Here is a 26,140-nt window from a genome sequence, read left to right on the forward strand (position 1 = left end):
GAAAAAGAATGCTTCTTTTCTGCTGAGTGGAGGAGCAAACAGATATCCCTTTTCCTTTCTCCATCTCCATGATGGTTTCATGCAGTTAATGTAGCTATCCAGAAGCGCGAACCACACACATTTAATTCTACACAAGACATGCGAAAGAAGAGAATTAAAGAGGCATCGTTATGCAAAATAATGAGTAGGAGTTAGAAGGAGGTATAAGCAAATTAAAAAACATCTGGGGAATAGAGCTTAAGGAAAAATTGTGTTCTAGCAATGCCAAAAATCAAAAGGCAATTTGACCTTATGCAGCACTTGGAAACATGGATCAGAATAGACTTAACACTAATGTTAAGATACTGAATGGATTTCTTACTATTGGAGCTGGTCCTTTCTTAAAAAACGCGGGAGATTTTGCTATGGAACTCTTTCAGGAAACAATGTGTAAAAATAAAAACAAATGGTTAAAGAAGTGGTTTCTTCATTTTCAGAAATCTCTGCACCAAGGCCATCTTCTCCTAGTGAACCGCTGGAAGAGGACAGCGTATTGTTTAACAAACTGACTTATTTAGGTAGCACAAAGGTGTCTGCCCCTCGAAATGAACCAGAAGCTCTACATGCCATGGCAAACATGAAGTCCTCAAGTCGGGCCCCTTTACCTGTAACACTTTATGTTCCAAACATTCCAGAAGGCTCTGTAAGGTAACACACAAATGTTTCTTTTGTTTCTTGCACAGACACGTAAAAGGTGGATTTTGACTTTGTTGCTCACACAGAGAAGTAGAATTGCTGGATTTGTGCCTAAAGTCCTTGCTGAAGACAGTTATTTTTGAGAAATTCCTCTGAGGCAACAAAATACATGCTCAAATCAAATATGCATTACATAGTTGGTGGTGGCAGTTGCCATACAGTGTCAACAAAATCGTATCTTTCTATGTGTGTCTCTGTTCAAATACGATAATAAGAGATACACTGGAAAGTATGTTACCCCTGTTCTCTCTCTGAAGTTTCTGAAATATTCTTTGAGTTCTGAGTTTGAGAGGAGTTTAAAATTTTGTCTGAGCCCTTAGATCAGTGATTAATATTGAGCTGAACATGGCAGCAGGCATTTGCTCAGCTATATAGTCCTGTATAAATAATAAAACCAAACAGAATAAATAATGTTTTCTTAAACAGAATTTAATTCCTTTGTAATGTTGCATTTTCTTTGATCTTTGTATGCAAATTGCATTTTCACAATTGCTGTGGTTTCTACATTTGTACTCCCATGTTTTTCATGAACAATTGCAGAGCAATAAGGATCGTTGTTATTGCATGATATAGAGATACTGCACTTGTCTATATTATGGAGTATAAAAGAAATTAAGCCAATGTTACAACCAGAAAAATTTACATCTTCAATTTGGAAAGCCTGACATTTCTGTTCCTGCTGCCCATCTTGTGTACTTGAATTTAGTAGTAATTACGGTTTAGGTATTTGTTTATCTAATTGCAGAAAAGCCTTTTAGGTAGGCCTGTTTGTTTTACTGACCTTTTTCTTTGATCTTCCCGTGACAGAATAATAGATCGATCAAACAATGTGGAGATTGCCTCTTTTCCAATCTATAAGGTGTTGTTTTGTGTGCGTGGACAAAATGGGACTTCAGAGAGTGACTGTTTTGCATTTACTGAAAGCAGCTGTGGAACTGAAGAGTTCCAGATTCATGTTTTCTCCTGTGAGATTAAAGAGGCAGTAAGTATTAAGTGTTGTATGGTGACTTGTAAAAAGGATACAAGTGGTATTTTAAGAGGTTATTCAAGATATGGAAATGGTGTGTATTGCCTTGAAAAATACGTGAACGCGTATAATGAATTTCACAGAACGTGCAGTTAGTCAAACATGAATATTAATATAATTTAATTATTTTCTTTTTCTTTTAGCATTTCAATAAAATGCCAAAGTGCACTGTAATGGGAAGATTTAGAAAGTCCTAGTTTAAAACAAATATTTTGATTTTCAGGCCACATTTGCTTAGGTTTCAGACTAAAGTTGCAGTGTGGACCTTGTTAGTTACAAAGAATCATTTTACAGTACTCTGCCCTAGATACTTAGGAAGAAGTATGTGATAGTTTGGGAGAAAAGAATTTTCTAGGGTGGAAAAATAAGAGGTTGGAAAAAGAAATCTCCTTGTTTTTTGACAACTGAGAGAGCAAGCTGTAAGTTGTGTTGTTAAATATACAACCTGAAAAGTACATTATTCAGGTCCTCTGATGAGTTGCATTCCTAATTTTGTAATGTACGTTAACTTACTGAGCATTACACGAGCAGCGAATGTGACATGAATAGAAATAGGAGATGTTGTTACTGAATTTGCTTGGTTATTAAACATCTGCCCTGAATGTTTTGTGTTATGTGAGGCATGCTTTGTGTTCAGTATAAGAGGCAAGTGACAGTAATTTTATGTCCCTCAAAACCACATCACAGTACCCTGTTAAAAATACTCTTTTATTTTTGAGAAAACTGTTATTTTTTTTTTGCTTTGCTTCAGGTCAGCCGGATTTTATATAGTTTCTCAACAGCATTCAAACGGTCTTCCAAACAAGCATCTGATCATGTTAAGGACTTTGTTCTTCCTACTCCAGACAGTGATGTGTACACTTTCAGTGTTTCCTTAGAAGTCAAAGAAGATGATGGAAAAGGGAATTTTAGGTAATGTGAATGGAAAGAGAAAAGTAGAAGTCTCTTTGAAAAAAGTATATAGCTACTTGCAGAAGGCACTGCTACTGTGTTGCAGTAAAATAGATTTGGGTCTCTTCAGAAATTGACTTGTTACAATGAGGAAGCTGTTGCTTTGCTATTACAGTTTTCTTCTCTGGATCTCTTCTGTAAAAAGATTAAAAATCAGGATACCTTTTTCAAGTCAGTTTCTTTTAAATACATGATTTCCGGTAGGGATGCTCAAGGAAGGCCTGACAAAGACAGTAGGAAGTCTGTCACAAACTTTACACAAATCAGTTTTCTTGAGTAAATACAGTCTAGTGGTCTCTCTCTCTTTTTTTTTTTTTTTTTTTTTTTTAATAGGCTATTAAATTACAAACTTAGAGAAGTTCACATTCTCTAAATCTTCAATAAGCATTACATGGGGCATGGGAGCAAGTATTCTTTGCCTAACAGTTAATTGCAAGATTTTTTTTGAATGGGAGAGCTGATAATAAGAGTCAATTCTGTGAAAGTTTCCTATTTATTTTTTGCTTCATAGTCAGTATGTAACATATTTTCTATAATTTAAAACCTCAAAATATCCCATGCATTTTTGGATACGTTTGTCTGATAAATCCCCCAGACAGTTAGTTTACTAACTGTGAGCGTATAGTCTGGTTTTCTTCAGTGCTGGTTTATTAACTTGTGAAAAAAGGAAGAGAAGGTCCCTCAAATGAATTGAGCCATTAGCAGTTTAAGTGGGCTGCTACTCTCTTTTCTGTATTTAACAGTTAATCTTTTATACTGGTACTAAAGAAACTTCTTTATTCTTTTAGCCCTGTGCCAAAGGATAGAGAGAAATTATATTTCAAGCTTAAACAGGGAATTGAGAAGAAAGTGGTGATTACAGTTCAGCAACTCTCAAACAAAGAACTGGCCATTGAAAGGTAAGATTCTTGTAAAAATAATGCAGGTTAAGTTTTTGAGAGAACAGTATTTAAGGTACTTTTCCCAGGCTTTCCAATTTATGTGACAGAAAAAAAATACAAGGATAACACAGAAAGTAGTATTGCACAATATAATTAATTTTTAGATGTGCCGTTCAGTTTTAAATTTCTTTTGAAGTATTTGTGTGACTTTTAGGTGAAAACAAGACGTATATCCTGTAACACTCAAAACATTCTTAGCTTTTTTCCTTTTAATTGTCCTTTTGAGTGTGGTGTTAGGATACCTATGACATTCAAATGCTTTTGATTTTGCTTTCTCTTGTTTTTAAGTAGTGCAAACCCATGCGTTTATTGTAATCCTGCATTACCAGCAGCTCAAGGTTTAGTAAAAGTAACCAAGGTAGGTTGTCTGAGCTATGTGAAACCTTGGAGCATATTAATCTGTTAGATCTATGTACTGGAACACTACAAGCTTGGACTTAACCTGCTGGTTAGAACAAGCAATTTTTTGGTGGAGTCTTCAAGATGAGGAGGTTTCCTTAGTAGTTTTGTTATAATGATTCTAATGTTTATCTTCAAGTGATGAAGAGCTCTGGAATGGTTGATGACTTATGCTGTATCTCCTGGAAATTACATGAGAGGGATCCCTTTTGGACAGAATAATCTCACCTTCTGTGCAAAGCATTTGCACAAGAAGTGGATCATGCATGTGAAGAATAACTTAGTTAATGTGTTCATTAACACTAGACTCTTGTTATTGCAGTAGTAGTAAGTATTATATTAATTTCAATTAGGAAATTCCTTCTCAATAGCTCAATTTTTAACAATATCAAGTGCCACCAGATGGCAATCTTATCAAAAAAGTAACAATAGGAGAATTCAATTTTAGTGACAAGGGAATCCAAGATAACAGGAGAATCAAGAAAAAAGCCCCACAGTCCTCCCAGAACCTAAGATTGATTTCTTCACTAGCTTTCAAGCTCGTATTTAGAAAATAAGACTAAAATTTTAGACAAGTAATATACAGCAGAATTTTTTATCATCATTGTTGTGTGTTGTAAAATTGTGCTTTTGCTACTAATTAGCTTTAAAAAAAATCTACATCTTATTTTCAATGTATTTTTAGTTAAATAATTTTGGCTTCAGAATTCAGTTAATGAATGATGAGCTCTTTTAAGCATTTCTGAATAGCATTTGATTGTTGATTTTTTTTTTTTTTCCCCAAAAAGAAAAGCTAACTTCCTTGGAAATTAGCTTTAATATTGATTTTGTTCAGAATATTCAGTTAGGTTGGATTTTTTTATCACCACAAGCTTTGCCAATAAAAAGTTATTTAATTGACATGACATACACAGGCTTGTAAGTCATTTTATGTACTTACACTGCATAACATTAAAATTCAAAACCAGTATCAAAGATGAATTCAGGTTACATCAGACAGTGAGCTTCTAAGCAATTTAATGTGTCTTTAAAAGTATTTCTGAGTGGAAATTGCAATGTGAAAAAATGTTGTTAAACAAATTTGGTCTCTGGTCTAAAGAGTTGAAGAATCTTTCTTCGTGGTCCTGAAAGAGTAAACCTGGTATCACTCAGAGAAACTTGCTTCCTCCTGGTGTTCAGGCAGGGCCTGTGGCTGGGTTAGGTTGGTAGAGTAGTTACTCTCGATTGAGTTACTTTGGCCCTTCCTACCTCTGTGGCCTGTTTGACCCGGGTTTTACCTGTTTATATCTAGGTCAAAGCAGGTAAAGAAATTTACGTTTGTTCCTGTCTCCCAGGTTTGAGTCATGGGAGTCACTACATAGGTTCAGTCCCACAATGTAGAATATCAGGTCTTAGTTGTGTACAGGATTAAAGAAGAAAATTCTGGTTAATAATCAGGGGGCTTTAAGAAAGTTGTTCTGAAGAGTAAAATAGGCTTTCATTCTGAAAGTATGCTACTAGTCATACGGGAGAGTTAATACCAAGTTTTGTAGGTATAGCTTAGGTTAAAGACTGGACTGGTATCCTTAGAACTGATGTACAGAATATTGGCTGGTTGCTCAGCAGTACTAGGGACTCCTAAAGGTCATGTTATCATGTTAACTTAATACCATCAGTCTTATCTGTGGGTAGCATTTGTATTTATATAAAGAGAATTACATATTAGTGAAGAATAATTTCAGTTCTTTTTTTGCAGGTCTAGAAACTAACTGAATTTAAACACAGTATTGCACCTGCACATAGCCAGTTGGTATCCAGCTGTAAGTGCAGAAAACCCAACATGTCAGAAGTGGCAAGACTGAGGCCCACAGTCTGTGCAGGTCATTTTGAATTTTGGGTGTGTGGTTCAGCCTCCTCAAATCAGAGGCTGAACATGTTGGCAACTGTTTACGTAAAATCTGGCTCCACTGCAAGTGAAGGTCCTGAACTCACATGAACTCATTTTGCTCTTTGAACTTAGTGGGAATAGAAGCCCTGACTCTTCTAGTAGGAGGAGGCTGCTGGTCATCAGAGGTTTCTGCTTCTGTGACAGGCAGGGGTTACTCATGCCTGACTCCCACGCTTTTGGAAGCATACTTCCCAAAAATTTTGGCGGCACACATCAGAACTCGTGTACATCTGAGAGAAGCACAGGAGGAGTTAGGATCTGTGAGCTGTTGGCTTTGGAAAGCACACATATTTTGCCTGCGTCGGAATTTTAGCCTTATGGTTTTCTTTAGCAGATGTACCAGAAGCTAGTGACCACCCCCCACTATAATAAATCATAGCCCTTTCAGAGCTATTTCTACCTCGGAAACAAAAAGCAGTCAGTCTGCTGTAACATTCTCCCTGGTCTAATATGTCTCACAGAGAAGCCTGCTTTTGTGGTCAAATGTAAGTCCTAGCATTCTAGCTGCCTTGGTTGCTTTACATGGCACTGCATTATGCTATATAGATAAATCAAAATTATTGTCTATTGTTCTATTTACCACTCTGATTTCTAGTAGTGCAAGAGTATAGAGAAGGAAAAATATAATTGTGGGTGGAAGTTACTGTTTAAGTGTAATGAGGTGGAAAATGAAAACCATATACCCAAATGTAATGGGGGTGAACTTACTATGTGGTGCAGTAATTGCATATCTTAAGACTTTTACAGTTAATAGCATTATTGAAATGATAGTTGCTATTATAACTCTGTTCATGATACAGTGCGCTTGCCTGAAAGCTGTGAAACTATTCTGTCTTCATTGCTAACCTATGAATGTTCAAATAATCTCTTACAATTTACGTTTGCTCAAAAATATAAATAATAAGTGGGTTGCCCATACGACAGAACTGCCTTTGTTCAGGCTTGGAGAAGGTTGGGGATGGGGGGCCATTTGTGGTGCATTTGAGTACCTGGTGGGAGGGTATGGAGGAGATGAAACCAGACTCTTCTTGGAGGTGCGGAGTGGCAGGATTAGAGTCAATGGGCACAAGTTACTTCCCTGGAAATTACCCTGTCAATACAAAGAGAGTTGTGCATTGAAACAGGTTGCCGAAAGAGATCGTTCACTCTCCTGGAAGTTCAGAACTTCCTGGAAATGTTCAGAACGTGACTTGGGAAGGCCCTGGGCAACGCAGTTCAAGTTGGTCCTCTTTTGAGCGGTGCCTTTGATATTCAGAAAGTTTGAAAGTGTGAATGTTTTAAGGATGTTTTGGAATTCTTATTTTTTTTACTCTTGAAAATATCAAGAATGCTTTCTTGTTAAGCAGCTGGACTGGAATTCTGCAATTCAAGGCCCTGTATAATACAGAAGTTCATTTTTAAAAAATAAAGAATGAAAGTCTAAAAATTCAGCACATTGGTTTTTTTTTAAGGGCCCATGATGCTACATGATGTTTTATACCAGTGATGTTAGGAGCTATAAAATGCATGAATTTGTAACTTTTAATATGATTGTATGAAAAACAATTTTTAAAGTGGACTGGGGAGAGAGTGAATTTCTTCTTGCCAGTCTCTAATGTATAGGAATTGTTGGTATCTTTAAGCTCAATATTCGAAGTTGTCTTTAAGAATAATTGTTCGCAGGTCAGGCACTAATTTATGTCATCTTCATTCTGGAAAATAATTTCATTGTCACTGCTAAAATATATATTGTGATGTTTCTTGAGCGTTGCCATAACACTAACAGAAAACTACGAAGAAAGGTTTTCTTTAACTTAGAAGCAGTAGGTGGTTGTGCCATTATGTTCAAGAAAATACTGTTGTAGTTTAAAAACCTAATTATCTTTTAAATTTTTTTTTTTTAAATAAACTTCACAGGTGCTTTGGGATGCTACTAAGCCCTGGACGAAATGTGAAGAACAGTGACATGCATTTACTAGACATGGTAATACTTAACTCTAATAATCCATGTAGTAGGATAGAGGTGATTTAAAAAAGCAAACAAAACCCAACCAACCAAAGCTCTCATCTGTTTGTTTTTTTGTTTGTTTGTTTGTTTTTGGTTTCTTAAATCCTGGGGTTTATATCTCAGAACTAGAACCAAACTCATTACATAGGATGGGTAAAACATTTCAGTTAAAGTCAAAACCTGTGGCTTCTGTTTTTTGTTTAATTGTTGAAGGCACTGATTAGGTCAGCTGACAGCTGGTTATTACAAATAACTAAGCTTTCTGTATTATGTTAACTGTCTTGCCTTAAAATTTAGAGCAAATTGTTATATCAGTGAGTGGCCTTATTCTTCCAAGATGCTGAAAACTTTACCTTTATTTGCTTCATTTGAATTGAAATTCTTGCTCAGAGTTTGAAGTATTCGCTTGTCTTCCACAATCTTAATTTCTTATGAGTTACTTCTAAGAGAACTGCAAAATAATGATACTTTCTGTAATAATATCAATTTATTTTCATGCTGTGGATAAGAATACAACCATTTTCAAGTCAAGAAGTGCTTGAGTTAAACCAATCAGGCATTTTGTGTCTGTACAATTATCCCAGTTTTACCTACTACATTTCTATACTCATGTTGATGATTCTAGCTATCAGTATTTAGTTCTCTTGTCTAACAAGATATACAAATACTGTTTTATTTGCCTGTTTGCATCTACTAGCTCATTTTTTTCTGTTATTTGCTAACATTAGTTTCTTAGATACAAAGGCGTTGCTGTTAATAGTAACTTTATTGTATGTGGCTGTTTTGACTTTATTTGCATACTGTCCTGAAATTTGACTCTTTAAATCTCAAGTTGCTATGAACTGGAATTCCAGTCCATTGACATACTTACAAATCTAAGTCCATGCCTGAGCAACTCAGGGAAGAATCTGGCAGAGGTATAGTTACCGAATGGGAAAAAATCAGCCTGACCTTTGAGTTGGTGTTGTTAAGGTCTTACTCTGCTAAGATTTTTTTTCTTTTTCTGGACTATTTCTGTGTATACTGTGGGGCTAGTTTAATTTTATGGAGTCTCTACTCATCCTCTCCTAACAACCATCTCAGCTGTTCAGAAGGTAGAGTGGCAGACATCCCACCATGCTTTCATGTTTATAAATATTGAAAAAAAAAGTTGATAAACTGTCTTGTCTACAGTTTCTTATACAATGTTTCTCTTCTAATGTTTCTTCTTTCTCTCCCATTTCCCTATAACCTTTCTCAATCCATTATTTCATATTCTTTATTTAGACTGTGTTCTCTAGAGCCAACACAATCTTACTCTGAGTTCCTAGAACTATTTTGCCTCCCTATGCTCAATCTCTTTGGTCTCAAACCATGACTCTTAATAGAATCCTGTATGTTTTTATTTTTAGGAATCCATGGGGAAGAGCTCTGATGGGAAGGCTTATGTAATTACTGGAATGTGGAATCCTAATGCACCCATGTTTCTAGTACTTAATGAGGAAACTCCTAAAGGTAATTTAATATAATTTGTAAATTTGTTTTGCCTGACATGGACTTGCTGTATGTATGTATTTTCTCCTGGAAATCATGCTGCATATGTCTAAGTACACACATCATTGTGTTCCAAGAGTCCATGGCTAGGAACTTTACTGTATAAACATACGTAAAATGGAAATGTGCATAATTGTTCAGAGAGCTGTGTGTTGCTGATATAGAGATGTTTTAACTTAGTGTTTGAGGCTTATTTGCCTGTTCCCTGGTTACCGGAATTTTTTGGTCCTGAGCATGCAGAAGTTGTTTTTCACCTGCTGTACTCACCAAAGCATCATAAATCCAAGGCATTGCTATTTTCATTCTTTTAGTTTTGAGGTGAGTTGATTACAAATAGCATTACAATCCCTTCATCTTGGGGCAGCTGGAAGTGAAACACTGGAGTGCTTGATTATGTAGCACAGTTTCTTACCGCTAGAATTGATGTTCTCTGATGTGGTGCAAAAGGTTTGAATGCAAATCTGGAGTTTGTTTCCTATCCCACGGCAGAGCTCACGTCAGTTGCTTAAAGTATACACAACCAGTGTCACTGTTCTTGCTGTTGGATTTTCAAACCACACTACTTCTTGTACCATTGTCGTGGTTTTGACCAGATTAACCAATCAGAGCGACAGATGGCCCCTCCCCCCCCTCTAAGGGAAAGAGAGGAGAGGAAGAGATAAAAGAGATTTATGAGTTTAGAAAAAAACTAAACTACTTTAATGAAAATATTAATAAATAATGAAATAATAAATAATAAAAAAAAAAAGAAAAGGAAAAAAAAAATATATACAGTATATACAAAACCGTATCAAGCTCCCAGGGTGATGATCACATCACTGGCAGGCACAAGGGAAAAGTCCCAGGCTGGACTCGGTGATGGACAGGAGCTGGATTCCGGATCTGGAGTCAGGATTGCTCGGATCGGGATCAAAGGCAGATGAACAGACAGGGTCCTCCTCAGATGTCGGCCATTGAAGGAAGAGAGATGACCCTTTGATCCCTCAGCTTTTATACTGAGCATGATGCAGATGGGATGGAATACCCTGTTGGTCAGTTTTGGGTCACCTGTCCTGTCCGCTCCTCCCTACAGGTGTGACCCCTCTACGCTTTTCCGCTTCCGACCCTCCAACGGGGCAAATAACAAATTTACCTGACCTTGGTTGTTATAGCAATAAGTATAAGCAAGGGCCTCTCTGCATACCATTCCTTGGTATTATCAGGTCTTATCACTATGAGAGCGAGCAGTTTCTGAACAATATGCCGTTAATTTCAGAGTTTAGTTAGTTAGAAGAGGCCCAGCTAAAAAGGAAAAATTACTGAACAGAAAATTAGTTCTGTTTTACCTCAAACCAGGACAACCATGTAGGCAAAACTCTCGCCGTGCAGCTTGACGCAGTTTCTGGTTTATGATAGGACTTTGTGTGTGTGTGGTGGTGGTTGGTTTTGTGGCGGGGGTTATTTATTTATTTATTTTTAATGCCTCTTTGGTCTGATAAGACAAGAGAATCTCTGGATCCTTAATGTCTGATTCTAAATGCTTGTTTTAAAAATCTGTGCTTCCTGCAAAAAAGATACCAGTTCTGATGGCAAATAATTACTGCCTCTCTCTGTGGTGAATGTTTCCAGAAGCAGCAATCCTTTTCTTGCACTGTAAACCTGCAAGATACACTTGGACTCTTTCAGTCTCATCCGCTGGTTCGTTGATCCTGCATTCCCCTCTTCTTATGTTTCAGCACTAGGAAGATGGAGCTACTATAGATTAAGATTACTGATCCATGCTTTGCATTAAAAATATGTTTGCTGCTAAGAGGACTGTCTGACCCAGAGAGTGGGACAAGGAGGGGTACAATGTTTTGGGTTCTTGTAACTGACAGAGTATGGGCACGGACATAAAAAAATTATCTGAGGTATTTCTTAGTGTTATGAGAGGATTTAGGACAAACAATGCTGTAGGAGACCCTTGACACTGGTTTGCTATACACACATATATATTCCCTCAGCAGTAAGTTTACACTTTAAAATGTGACCTTATCCTGTGCGCATTCCTTTTGTCTCGTATGGATGGTGTATCTTAATGCTCTTTTCTTTGCATGACATTTTGCTCCTGTCTTTAAAACAGAGTGTCTTTGTTTTGAAAAGTTATTTGCTTGGTACACTAACAGATACGCTCATTCTGTGCAGCAGGCATGTAGAGTGTAGAATGCAGATAAATAAAATGGGTGCAATTGAATCAATAATTACAAAGAAAGATTTTTTTTTTTGATTTAAACAACAGTTTACTTCTGCCATTTATTGTTTTGAGAAATTTGAACTTTGACTAATTTTTCTATATGTGGCTTACTTTTCTGTTTTAGATAAGCGTGTATTCATGACTGTGGCAGTGGATATGGTTGTTACTGAAGTAGTAGAGCCAGTCCGGTTTTTGCTGGAGACCGTTGTGCGTGTGTACCCTGCCAATGAACGCTTCTGGTACTTCAGCAGAAAAACCTTCACAGAAACTTTTTATATGAAGCTAAAGCAGGTATTGCATGGGTTTTTTTGAAGAAAATTTGATGCTGGGAGCGTTCGTTTTGTCTGTCTTAACTTGGTCTTTCTAAAGGTTAGCATGGCACTTGCACCTCAGTAGTTTTTTTTAACTGTTTATTGCCAAGATCCTTAAAGGCGTAATGGTTAAGCAGCATAGATAAACGTTCAATGCCTTTGTAAACTGAACTATAATGATGCATAAGTCATTGGCTTTGTGGGCTTGAATAATTTTGAACCTACTTATTGAATTCTCTGTAATTTCATATAATCTGACCTGTGTGCAGACGTCTAAAGCAAGTCCATTTGACTGGTAAAATTGGGAAATGACTCTTTAATTTTTCACTGTAAAATCAAGAAATATTTATTAAAGGGAAATCCTGGCTACTGAGGTTCAAAATGTGAAGGTAGGTGGCTGTAAGAATATAATAAATTAAAGGCAAAGGAACCTTATGCAGAGGTTTAAAAGAGTTAGATTATTACTCGTTTACTCAAAGTATTTGAGAAGATAGGTCTCTCCATGTTTTCAAAAAGATAAGTTTGGAAGATTATCTGGAAAAGTAAGTTCTGATTCATGGAGAAGCTGCCATGTTTTCACCCTTGTGGTTGCTGACAAGGATAGAAAATTATCTACATTATTGTCCTTCACTCCCTCAGGGCTTTGTGAAAGGTGAGGTACGGGCATTATTGTTGCAATGGTTTATTAAATTAGCATTCTTTGTGTGATTTCATGATGGTGACTGTAACCTTATGAAATGTTCAAATAGCAGAAAAGAAATCAGGATTTTTAGCAAACTTCTCTCTGAAGTATTTCAGTTTGTCAGTCCCTTCGAGTTTGGCTTTTAAGTCACGTTATACAAACACTGCTTGATTCTACAGAGGGGGGAAGTGGTTAAGATGAATCTTAATGCATAGCTGTGTATTCCCTCTATGTTAGCTTTCCCAGTCCTGTGCTTGTGTGATTAGTGTGCATTTACTTCTTTCTCAAGCAGTAAGAGATGATATATCCATCTCATCTAGTAATGTTTGTTGAATAGTTATCTATTGAGTAGAATGCTAAAGTGTCTTCTGGTTTTGGCATTGGGTGAGGTACATGATTATACATAAGTATATATGTCTGCCCTTTATCATTGTAGGATGATGCACAATTGCATCTTCCTCCAGCAACTACTGACCTTCTTTCTCCAGAGACTTATGTTGTGGTATCGGTTCAAAAAGTGAACAGCAAAGGCTAACTGTATCACTTGCATTGGAATAGTAGTCACAGAATCATGGAATTCTCAGAGTTGGAAGGGACCTCTAGAGATCATCTAGTCCAACTCCCCTGCCAAAGCAGGATTGCCCAGAGCACATTACTCAAGACTGCATCCAGGCGGGTCTTGAAAATCTCCAGAGAAGGGGACTCCACCACCTCCCTGGGCAGCCTGTTCCAGGGCTCTGTCACCCTCACCGGAAAGAAGTTTCTCCTCATAGCAGTTAATTTTACTGAGCTTTATGTGAATATTTGAGTTGTCGTCTTCCTGTAATAGGAAGGACAGGGGATAGGAATAGGGCACAGTAATAGGTCTAAAAAAACAAGCTCTGTTGATATTACATGGCAAAAGTGCAGCTGTGTTTAACACTTAGTGAGTAAATAAATCACGTTGAATGCTGTTTCTGCATGTCTTCCAGAGATTAGCATAGCAACTTAGAATCCAAGAAAATCTGAGAAACCCAACTGTTATATGCAAATGTTGACAATATCTACATTTTACATTTAAAGAAAACACATTTGAAAATCTTACATTCTCAGCTGTTTGATATTTATCTATAATCAGTTAAGCTTTCCTTTTAAATCACTTTACAACTGTAACTTTTTTAATTGAGTAATATGGACGCTTTCTTTTTTTCTTTCTCACCCCTTATAATGTGACAACATACACGTGCCTCCCCTCCCAGCAGAAACACATTCATTTCTTCCTGCTGTAAAATTCTGAGGAGCTGTTCTGCAGAATTTTTAGGAGAGGAACACTTCTAATCTTTTAAATCTTTCTACAAGATTAGGTCCTGATTATGGATGACGGGATCTCCCTGCTTGACCTGTAGCGAGTCTTTTTTTAAGCAATTATCAGTTGGACAGTTTGTATTGTAATAGTTGTTCTTGCAGATACCTCTGAAGGACTCTGTACCTCAGGGCAGTACTTACTCCTTGGGATATAACTTTTTAGATGGCATTGGAATCATCCATTTATGAACTTTTAGGGAGAGCAGTTGAGCTTAAGTAGATTCCAGGGAATGTAACAGTGGAGTAATATCAAAAGCCTCAGCTCCAAACACAGGACAATGAATCCTGTGGTATAATTTCCTGCTGATGTAAAATCATGACCATAATACTATCGGTCATTGTACAAATGTACCGTGTTTGTGGGTGAGAAATTCGTTCATGCAGTCTGTCCAGTTCTCAGTTCTAGCATGCAGAATCCTTGGGAGGAACCTTTAGACTTGGGCTGTCTCAGCAAGGTGCCCATTCCCGTAAGGAAGCATCCATTATTGGTGTTCCAAAGTGAATCAAGCAATGAAATGGCATTTTCCTGTAAGGGGTAAATGGGACCTGTCTTTATTGGCAAAAAAAAAATCAGAACACTTCTGAGGAAGAATTCAGACAGATTTAATAGTCTGAACCAAGATCGGTGAGGTGCAGTCAGATATGAGGGATGACATAAATGCAGGTTGCTGTGTGATTTAGGGTTGTCCTTTCTTTCATTCATTCTTCTTTTCTTTTTCTCACTGTGTACTCATGCACGTTTTCATACTTAGAACATGATCCTTGTAAAGGTGGATTCCTTTACCAAATGCGTGCTTCAGAAAAAACAAATAACCAAATTATTTGCATTTTATAGAGATGGGTCTTGCAGTTAACCAGAACATGTTCAAGGAGGTGAAGACTTGTAATACTTGTAATATACAACAAAATCCATAGTACCTTGTGCCTTACTCCCTCGAAAGTAAAAGCTATAGATAGCGATGGTTAATACTATTAAGAGCATCAATACTTGATTGATTTAAACAAGTACTTTGTAATTACTTAATAATGGTATTTTGTGAGAAAAAAATAGGGATAATGTCTCTAATATCATCCTGCTAAATGCTACAAAATGCCGGGTATTTATGTCTGCACCCCAAAGTTCATTAAGCTGACTTTATGAGAAGTTCAGTCAGCAAAACTGGCTTATAATTGGTGCCACTGCTTCCAGGGAGTATCAGCTTTAAAGTAAGCAGATCTGAATGATGAATCTAAAATACACTAAGAAAGTTTTCTCAGTATAAAAACATTTATGTTGTGTCAGTCCAAGCAGTCCCTATTTAAGCTACTCATCTGCATAATTTCACCAGCTTGTTGAAATTGTAAGTGCTGGTCAGCTGTTGATGTGCCTCTCCAGCAAAGGTGTTGTGGAGTCTTCCAACTTTATAATAATTTTGATTTTTTTTTTTTAGGCGAATTGAGTTTTCTGTATCTGAAATACTGAAATAGTGTTCTTTTCTCTTTCATGGTTGAGTTTTTTAATATGTTCAAGAAATTACCTAATTTTAACTGATTATGCAAGATGCACAGAGAACTAAACGGCACAACATTTTGGGCTGGTTCATTTAATACAATCATTAGTTTGCAGTTTCATACAATTCTCTGCAAATATATTAATCATTGCACGTCACTGAATAATAACTGTGTTCAGAACTGTAAGTCGGAGGAGAAATTAATACTCCTTTTATTTTAAATCTTGCAACCTTGTATCCAGTGCTTAAAGTATAGGTAACTTCTTTTTTCACGTGAATGTCCACTGAACGTGAAAGACTTAGATTAAACTCTGAACTTTTCAAACTTGAAGTAAAAAGAAACCAAACAACTTCCCCCTGCCCCCCAACCTTTGAGGTAGTTTGCCTTGAAAGTTATCAAATTCCTAAAGAGATAGATTTGGAAGAAAAACTGCTTTTACAGAACAAAATTATTTCCGCTGAAAATATTCTGACCTCAAATATATATAGTTACAGATACCACACTCAAATATCCAAGTTAATTTAACTTCGGTTGCAGATATTCATGATTTGTACACGTGTGCACAGGCAGACATATTTCCCCATTGAAAGGAGTATATTACACTCACTGGAAAGAAGATGACTTTTTCTGTTTTTCTAATGAGTAAAACAATACAAGGAGCTTTTAATAATTTACGGCTTTCCAAAAGCATGAGGTTTTGTTTCTTCTTTAGTCTTGTCTTCATCTACTAAAAACTCTTACCATTACACCCCTCCCATTCGATTTCTGTGATGTCAGTTACTCCAGTATTTTTCCTGTTTGTTCTCTCCTCTTCTCTTTTGCTGTGTTTTGTCTTTGACCTCATCTCATTTAGCTATTTAAATTGGAAAGATTTTTTTATCATTGTTCTGAACAATACTTAAAATGGTTAAGAGGCAACTTTGGAAACAATGCACTTTTATTTATAGTTTCTACCTATAAAACTTAAATAGAGCTGTCGATTACTGCCAGTCTGCGTGTGCCATTGCAAAGAAATCTGAGGGGGTCTTGCCCAAACTGTTGTTTAGCCTTCATATGAGATTTGTTTGTGTGTTTGGGGTTGGTTTTGGCATACTATTAGAACTGTATTTGTCAACAGTGGGGACCTAAGACATACCCATATTTTGTTTTAGTCTGAAGGGAAAAGTCACACAAGTGCTGGGGATGCAATTTATGAAGTTGTCAGTCTACAAAGAGAATCTGCAAGAGAGGAAGAACTGGTCAGCCCGACAAGTGGAGGAGGGCCTATGTCATCATCCCAAGAGGATGAGGCAGAAGAAGGTAAGAATAAATGAGCACTTACAGTTCCCTCAGTACTATTAGATTTCTGCTGTCAATGTACTCATTTAATTCTTCCTATTTGTGTCTATTAGAAATACAACGGTTTTGGACAAAACTATCACACGTGATTTTCTGCTAGCAGCAGTTCTTTAGTAATGGGCTTTTTACCAACCCATTATTTGGAGTTCTTCCAGTAGCAGCAGCAGAAAGCGCATGTCCGTGTTTCTGTGTGCTTCAAAATGTATTCCTGATGTGCTTGTGCTCAGCTTACAAGATAGAAAACCTTTTCTAGATGGATTTTCTTCTCATCAGAAGCCATTGGCCTTGAATGTGCTGCTGAAGGACAGCACTGAAATGGGCTTTAAATGCTTATTTGTAAAGGAAAGCAAAAAAAACCCCAAAACCCAAATGGACTCATACAGGGAATTCCCCCATCCCCAAACTGTCTGCTTAGCATGTGATTCCTTTCCCCTCGTTTATAACTAGGGCTTACCAAAATATCTGCTGGTTCACTTGGGGATCACGTTGGGGATTGCTGCTGTTCATGAACCAAGTGTATTTGCCTGCCCCCTTACAGCACCTCAGTGTCTTTCCCACTGGTGGTTTTTTTTGTTAGTTTTCTGTTTGGTTGGTTGGTTTTTTGAAGGCCCTTGGCCTACTGTCCTCCCTTTGTCTCTGAGGGTTAGCCCACAGCATTCAGAATAGGCTTTCTATGTGCCATTTTTGATCTGGATATCTGACCTACTAGAACTTGTGATAATTTTACGAAGTTATTCTTCAGATTACTGGCACTGTTCTGACAATACTATAAAAAGTCTCACTTACTACAGCAGAAAAATTCCTTCTTGATTCTTACTTATAGGTAAGTAGCTGGATATTAGTTTATGCAATGCAAAGCGGAACCCTCTGATTAACAGAGTCAGGAGCAGATGGGTATGGTTACTCTGTTCCAGTTACAAACAAAAAGGCCCACGTATCCCAGGTGACACCAGGCTTACAAAGCCCATGGCCAAGTGCTCTTTGGTGAATTGAAAACCCTCTACTGATTCCTGGAGGGAGTGGGATGGCCATTGACTATCACTGTTATTCCCTATTTTGTATCAAGTACCACTTCTGAATTGTAAAAATATTATTTTCTCTAAAGTAGCTTTTATATTTAATTGGTACTTGTGGTTGCTTGACTGTTCATAGCAAGAATTATTTCAGATTTGACCTTTGGGTCTTGTGGTTCAGTGTAGTGTAGTTGAACATCTGCGGGTGTTCTTTCCCTTGCTGGATGTTTGAGTTGTATAGTCAAAATGTTTTCTGGAGTTTGTTTGATAGGATAGAGTTTAAGTAATTACTTGAATACTTTTTTTTTAATACGCTTCTTACTGGGAAGAGTAAAGTACTGTTCCAGAATTTGATGAATGTAGCACAATTAGTAATAATGTGGGTATCATCCTCTTGGTGCTATTATAGAATGGCTTTATTTTTTTATAGAGTAAAAGTGTTCCACTGGGGTATGAACCCAAGTTAAACTTTGGTTTAGCTTCCTAATGCTAGTTTCCATATTTTAAATGTAGATTACTTCCTAAGAGAAGACATTAAAAATATCATGATGCGACTCTGTTCTCATGGAAACTGCATTTAGAGTTGTCTGCCTAGAAGTTATCTATCCTAGTGGATATGCAGGTTAAATGAGTCATTTGCAGTTGTTCTAAATAAATCTCTTCATTCTTTTTCTTTCTTTTTCTTTTCAGGGTACTAATTATGATGATGGAAAAAAAAAAACCCTTGAGTTTACAATGTCTTGTCTTAGCCTTGGAAGAAGGCTTTTTCTTTTAATATTAAGGATGGTAGCTACCTGGCCATATAGTTGGGTTTTTTTCTGCTTGCAACCTGACTAGGGCAGGTGTGCATTATAAGGACTTTATTATTTCATAGGTCAGAGGCTGGTGTTCCTATTACAGATATTGAGGATTATTATCTGTTGTTGGTTTGTGGGTTTTTTTGCTATATCCTCATATATATCCTACATGCCCAGAGAATATTACCTAATTTACTTCAGAAGCACTACACATTGCAGTTTTATTTGTATAATGCCGTAAGAATGCATGCCTCATTTGCAGTTTACCTGATTTCTATGTACTCTGTGTGTGTGTGTGCATACACACAGCTCAGTGGGATGTCTTATGTCATGAGTATATGAATAAAGATGTTCATAAGAAAAAGGCATTTTTTTTTCAATATTTTCATTCTTTTTGTTTTAATGAAAGGCCAAATATGATTCCCCCCCTCCCCAATAATGATTTAAAATAATTACTGTACTAGTGTTAGGCATAGTCTCTTTCAAATGCGCAGCAACTGCATATAGAAAATTGAGATCATATATTCCCTAAATAACATTCATAGCTTTTAATATTCTTTTCCCATTTTAGCTTTATTTTTCATCTGAACAGCTATATAAAAATATTAAGATCTTTGCAAAGATTGGGCAATAGCTACTTAGAGATCTTTCAGATCAACCTCACTTTTTTTTAAATTATTAATATTATAATAGATATTTCTGGCAACCCAGTCATCTAAGGTTCCTTGCTTTGGCAATAATAATTTTTAAAATATAATTAATATTAATGATTTCTTGTCAAAACCTAGAATGTATACTGCTTGATAAGAAATTTTCTATTAAATTCAGAATATAATTTTAAGAGAGTCAAATGCATAATGAGGAAATTCTTACTCTTTCTGGAAAGGTTTTAAATAAAACCAATTTAAGTATCTATTTTTTTCAATAAGCAGAAAAGTACACTGTTAATATTTAATTTTGAGTAGAACCTTGTAACAAGGTGAAGAGCACAATTGTTTGAACTAATCTTTTTCCTTTTTGGAGCATTAAGAATAAGTGAGAACGTGTACGGAAGTGGTGGTTTGTATATTGCATTATTTAAAAAGACAAAGCTGCACAGAGCATTTTTATTGTAGTGTCATTTGTGTGGCAGGATGAAGTGGCTGGCTGCATGTGTAAACCTAAAGATTGGAGAAAATTGCTTTCCAGCAGAAGCATTCGCAAGGAGAATGTAGTCCTAGAAACAAGTAACAAAGGAGAAGGGGAAGAATACGTTGGCTTCTTTTAGCAGCAGTTCTTGCTCAGACTATATACATGAAATGATGGCCTTCCTTTTGCTCTAATATTTTAATTTTTTTTTTTTCCTTAACTATAATATAACATTTCAGGAGAATTCTAGATAACTCCATTTGAGTTTCTTCTTGAATCAGAATAATGTTAGAAGATTGAGGATCACTGTAAGTGGGAGCAATTCTGTTTAAAAACAGAAAATAGTCTTTAAACTGATTGTGACTGACTTGGAAGATCTTTTTTTTCCTGAAGTTTTATGCGGTACCAAGTGTCTGGTTACTAGCTCTTGTTCCAATCCATAAATTGCATGCCGAGTAAATATGGCATGTTTCGCAGGCATCCTGAAACAGGTAATTCATGATAGGTAAAAGATAACATGCCTACCAAGTCTTCAAAATGAAGTTTCTGAGCATGAGTTTTAGATTGCCTCTAAAGCACTCTCAGATAAATTCCAGGAATGCAGTTCTGTTTGGGTTTTTTATTTACCGCAGCAATGGTTTTCTTGATAGTTTATATATTACTTTTCTGACAGCTGAGAACTAAGCAGGAATGCAGTTGACAGCATAGTGGATACTGATCCATGAACAGTGCACTTAAACCAAGAAGAATCCTATTTGAAATGTCTTTGGTGTTTAGTTATTGGCCTTTAATAAGAAGAAATTATATACAAGTAGGAAGCTGTACAAGTAAGAAAGGGCAGCAAAAGAGAAGAAATAACAAACTTCAGAGAGTAGAACTTTCTCTCTGTGTTCTCTCTAGCTGTCTTAACTCTCAGAACAAAAAGAGGTATTATACAATAGGAAAATTAAGGGAAGAGGTGTGGAAATTCAGTGTGGAGATGGTGAAATTTGACAATGAAGATAGAAATGAAAGGATAGAGGACCCTGAAAGCTTCAAAGAAATCTGAGTGTGATGTATTGCACAGCACAAAAAGATGGTGCGCAGAGTAGATAAGGAGTGGGCAATACTAACTGATCGGAAATGATCAGCCAAACTAAATTAGGATACACTGTCAAATGTTGTGGGTGGGTGGAGGCTGTTGTCAGGATTCAAAAAGCAAAGGATTAGAGGAGGTGGTGTTTTAAGAGTCAATAGAGCTATTGAGAGTATTTTGTGATAAAATAGAAGTTTACAATGAGGATAGTTGTGTGAATGAGAAGAGTGACATTAATAGTGTGGAAATAGTCAACTCTGCATTTTTATCGAAATTAAAAATAGCTTTATGTAATTCATAGCAACTGTTTGTTATATTAATGCAACACAGAGTAATGCTGGTGAGTCCTAAACAAGATCAATTAAATCCGTATTGGAGCCTTTCAGCTATCTCCATAAAAATTAACTAAAACTTTGTAAATCCTAAATTCATGAGGTCATTTGGCTAGTGGCTATCTTCAGACAAGAACCCTTTGCTGTAGTTCCATAAGAGATGAGTTTTAAAATACAAGTACTTCCGAAGAATGCTGTTCTATAGCTTCAAAATGAAAATATTCTTGATGAGCCTGATGTCATTTTATGGACTCCACTATCCATTCTTTTGCATTGGATTATTTTCATGCCTTACAAGTTAACTTTTGTTATTAAAAATGCACTCAGTTGACTTCTGCAGCTATTATTGTGCTTCCAGAAAGAATATGAACCCTTCCTTAGTATATAAAAAACCCACCCGAGTGTAGATGGCTGTATTTTTTTTCAATGTGCCCTGAATAGTGGCAGTTCTTGTTAATAGTTACAGTTGTATTTAAATTTTTTCATGCAAGTATGGCCTTTCTGTTAAAGGGCAAGTATTTGAAATGTTTTGAATTTGAAGCACTTCTGTGGGTTACAGAAGTATTTAATGGAATTGCAGACTTGTAAAAGAAATGGAAAACTGGAGAATTTTAAGGTTGTTTGTGTTGCAGGTTAATAGGGAGATGGAAGTAGAGGGAAGGCCACCTGACTCCTGGGGCTCAGGTTCTTTCCTGTCCTGTAACCCAGATTGCTGTTGGAGTTCAGGTGTAAGCTGGGTTTGCAGGCTGGGCCCTCAAGAAATGAGTGCAACTTACTCTGAGCTGTTATATTCCCCTCTTCCTCTCCAGCATCCACAAGACACTCCTGCAAGCTGCATCTGGGAACACACTGTAGGTGGGGATTCTTTCTTTGATAAAATCTGTAGCTCATGCTGACTTTGTGAAGTTCAAGGCAAAATACAGTTCCATAATTCTGGCCTGATACTCCAGGGAAATCCATTGACAACTTGGGTTTATTCTTGCAGAATGATAGGAAAAAATTATTTCAAATTCAGGGAGTTTTCAGTTCCTTGGATACATAGGTGAAATCTGTTTCTTTGATTTCAGTCCTTTTTTTCTAGCTTACATAAAATCACTTCAGATTGTGGTGCAAAATAGTCATTTTTCAGTAATAAATTAGCATAAATTGTTGTTTGCATCTTGTCTGGAAGCAATTGCAGATTATTTTGAATGTTTCGGATGGTTTATTTTGGTAGTGGTTATCTTCCTTGTCTGCCTATAAACAGTATGGTAGTTTGAAAGTAATTTTAAAAAGGATTTGCAATCCTCTTGGCTTATTAAGATTGAGATCTTCCTATTGCTAGAGGATCTTCTCAGGTTTCAGTTATAAGTGCCATGGTTTTGTGTGGCCTCAAGCTGCCACTACTATGCCCGTATGATTTTGCATATCACTTTAAAGAATACCTTATTTAACCACCTTTATATAAAGATGATGAAAAAGACTTTTCTCAACAAACAGTTCCCCCCTACTTTTTACTAATAATTAACCTCAGAGTGAGATTCTTGTATTTTTAGTTTTTGTCATTAGCTCTCTACTATTTTGTTAAGTATTTTATATTCAAAGTGCTTTGAATACTGCCTTGGCACTTTAAGTAAATGCTAGGCAATATATAATTTTTATGTGTTTATAATGTTGATTTTTTGTTTTGCATTTGATATTATCAAATATGGCAGTAGATACTAATCTACAAATTTGTAAATTACTAATATGGAGTAAAGAATTGCATTGCCTTAGAATTGTGACAGCATCACAAATTTGATTTTTCTTGCGTGTTCTCAAAGCTGTCAGCTTTCAAACAGCAGAGTACATGTGGAAGATGTTTGTATTTACAAGAATACCTCCACTGTGCAGCATTTAGTTGGCTTTGTCATCTGTGTGGGAGCAAAACTACTGAAGTCATAGTTTTTCTCCACTGTTTTATTCAGCTTTAGGTAGTTGTACATCAAATTTAGATATGTCACGGTGGCACACTGGTATGTTCAGTACATGAGGGTAGACTCATCTCTTTGCACATGTTTCTACACTCAGATTTGGATGCAACAGTTAAGGCGTGTTTTTGTGGTCTGCTGTTGTTTTTAAATGATTCTTGTTTAATATAACAGTAATGCAGGGCCTGAGTAGAAACTATATGGCACAGAACTAAGTTATGTTTTTAGATGCAGAAATTTTGATTGAAAAAAAAGAAGTCGGCTTAGCTAGCCAGTTCACACAACCAACAGGATTGCTTAAAAGTAGAAGTGTGGTTCCCTTGAGAGATTTTGCACAAACTTCTGTATAACCTGTGAAAACCATTATTGTGTGCAGTGGCTGGAAGACAGGTATCATCCGATCCCATTATTTTCCACCTTCTTTCAGTGTTTTATCAAATGTAGGGTTTTCTTGGGATCCAGATTTTTGGTTACATAGAGAAGTTAATTAAGTTTGCAAGGTAATCAAAATTTTGAGATTTGACAGCATTAGGTTTTGCTTGAATGATTCTAAGTGAAAAATGTGTATCTTATAATTCATAAAAAAGAATAAGAATAAAAATACTATTTTTTTCTATTACCGGCTTTTAGTGAAGAGTTCAGGTATCTTTTTTTTTTTTTTTTACTCTCTTTATACGTACTTCAGTAGCTGCCAAATTGATTTTTCTTCAAGTTAATTATGTAACTTATATATAAACAGAAGGCTCTTGTGAGGAGAATTCACTGCAAGTCTTCTTTGTTCATATTCATAAATCCATATTTTTCTGCTCCTGATTATTGCTCTTCCCTCTAAATTAGAAAATATACTGAGGATTGTAATTTCATAAATATATCATTTGGAAGGCATTTTGAAATCTTTTTGTCTTCATCAAAATGTTTTGTAATGCACCGAAAAGTTGGACCTTTCTGAAAATCTACCTTATTTAATATTAGAATGAATTTTATGACTTAAACTTTTTTTCACACTTGTCTTTCTTGGCAAAACTGTAGTTCATGCTCTATAATTTCCTGTTACCTTATAAATGGAAACTTGCTTTTTTTGCGGCCTTTCTCACGATCTTCTTTTATCTAGTACGTATGGAATGATTCCATGTCAGTAACGTCTATATCTTGTTGCCCTGATAATATGCTGCCAACTTCAGCTCCCCCTTCATTTTTGTTCTTCTCCTACATAAAAATCAAACTTCTGATTTTTGAAGTATTCAAATTCTGTTCCCACCTATCTTCATGACCTGATTTCCTTCTCCTTCAGGCTGCTCCAACTATATTATTTTTCTGTTCCACCTACTCTTTTATTTCATTTGTAACAGCTTCTCAATTAAAACTCATTAAAAATCCTTTTTTCTTCTTCACATCAGTACTCAAATCCCACCTGTTGATTTTTATCTGCTATATTCGTGCGTTTCTACTCATTTTAGGATGTACTTCACTTATTTACTTTTATGCTTGAACTCTCTGAAACGACAGTATAGTTTTCTGCCTTTTTTTGTTAACTGACAAATGAGTTTGACTTCTAAGGCATTGTCATATTTCAAGCGATCTAGTCGATTTCTTTAAAGGGAGCCAAATCTATTGGAAAAGTAGCTCTGTACCTATATAATCAGTGTTAAATGTGGATAAGGGGAGTATTGTGTAAAGGAAAACTTTTGAAGAAAGGTGCAAAAAAAAGCCCATTCAAAAAAAACCCAACCAACCAGCCCCAAACAAAAAACCAAAATGCTCTTTCACTGTAAAAACAGGAAGATTAAAAACATTCAAGTGTATTTAATACCACAGTTGTTGTTGACGTAAGAGTTCTTAAACAGAATCTATTTCCTCAAGCCCAAAATGGAAAATACCAATAAACGCAGCTGATTACTTTTGTTCGAAAGAGTCTGTTAAGCACCTGATCAGAGAGGAACATCTGTGCTATTTGACTTTTTTCTGAGTTGGTTTCTCACAGTATTTTGTTACAGTCTTTCCACAAATTGTCAGAGCTGCTGTGAATACTAGAGTTACCCTCTAAGGGCGCTCCATGTTCCGTGCTTGTGGGCTCAAAAGCCTTGCACTACCAAAATAACTGAGGGGGAAGAAGAGGCCAAGATTTTGTGTTTCTGTGTGTATGTTTTTTTTCTGTGGGGTATTTGCATCTAATAAAAAGTTACCGTGTGCATAATTCTTCTGTTTTGAACTTGCTGCCTCAGTATTTTGTTTGAACACCTCTCATTAAGAAAAAAATACAGGAGGAAAATATCGGAAACAAGTGGAAGTCTGGAGAACGTGTCCTTTGAGAAAAAAAAAAAAAGATTTTTTTTTTTTGGAAGTGAGATGTGCTGAAATTGTTTAGGAGAAAAAGGTAATTGGCATAAATTGCAGGTAGAAAGAATTAGGTTTGAAAGCAGAGGTATAGTTCATAGAGTAAGAGTAATGAAGTCCTTGGAGTGAACTGCTTAGGGAGGTAACTGGAGGTTTGCAGCGTTGGGTTAGACGAATATCTGCAGGGAACTATATGATCAAGACCTGTGTTCTCTTTAGTCAAGTTAAAAAGTAAGACCTTGGATAACCTAGTGGAGCTGTCTCATAAGGCTCGTCTTAATCACTCTTGCTATCGTGAGAGATAGTCAAAGCCTTTCATGTGTACAGCCATTTTGCTGCATAGGGTGGTCTTCTGTGGTACTTCATCAGTTACAAATAGCTTATTATAAAAACCAAACAAGAACCCCAAATGTGTGTTGCCCAACCCAAAACAACCTTGTTGCCATTTCATATCAAGGAAATTGTTGTAATTCTGAAAGTTTATTTATTTTCCACTAAAAACAGTCTTTTGGGCTATTATGCAAACTAAATGCAAACAGGTGCCTCTGCTATGTGGAAGATGGGCCACTTCGGGAGCATTTTCCAAATTATTGGTTACCAAGAATAATAAACCATAGTTTATTTTGCTAAAGGT

The 26,140-nt window shown here is 36.3% G+C and overlaps 1 protein-coding gene across 2 annotated transcripts in view; it reads left to right on the forward strand.

Moving 5' to 3' along the window:
• Nucleotides 1-26,140, forward strand: part of RABGAP1L (RAB GTPase activating protein 1 like) — a 257,373-nt gene that overhangs the window by 25,332 nt on the left and 205,901 nt on the right. For both annotated transcript variants that reach the window (XM_074152248.1, XM_074152246.1), the window contains 8 exons: nucleotides 477-687; nucleotides 1,543-1,717; nucleotides 2,514-2,674; nucleotides 3,502-3,612; nucleotides 7,877-7,943; nucleotides 9,359-9,461; nucleotides 11,837-12,003; nucleotides 16,692-16,839. In XM_074152248.1, the coding sequence (XP_074008349.1) occupies nucleotides 477-687; nucleotides 1,543-1,717; nucleotides 2,514-2,674; nucleotides 3,502-3,612; nucleotides 7,877-7,943; nucleotides 9,359-9,461; nucleotides 11,837-12,003; nucleotides 16,692-16,839 (1,143 nt within the window). The remainder of the gene's footprint in view (nucleotides 1-476; nucleotides 688-1,542; nucleotides 1,718-2,513; nucleotides 2,675-3,501; nucleotides 3,613-7,876; nucleotides 7,944-9,358; nucleotides 9,462-11,836; nucleotides 12,004-16,691; nucleotides 16,840-26,140) is intronic.

The sequence above is a fragment of the Numenius arquata genome, chromosome 8 (assembly GCF_964106895.1).
Source record: "Numenius arquata chromosome 8, bNumArq3.hap1.1, whole genome shotgun sequence".
NCBI lineage: Eukaryota > Metazoa > Chordata > Aves > Charadriiformes > Scolopacidae > Numenius > Numenius arquata.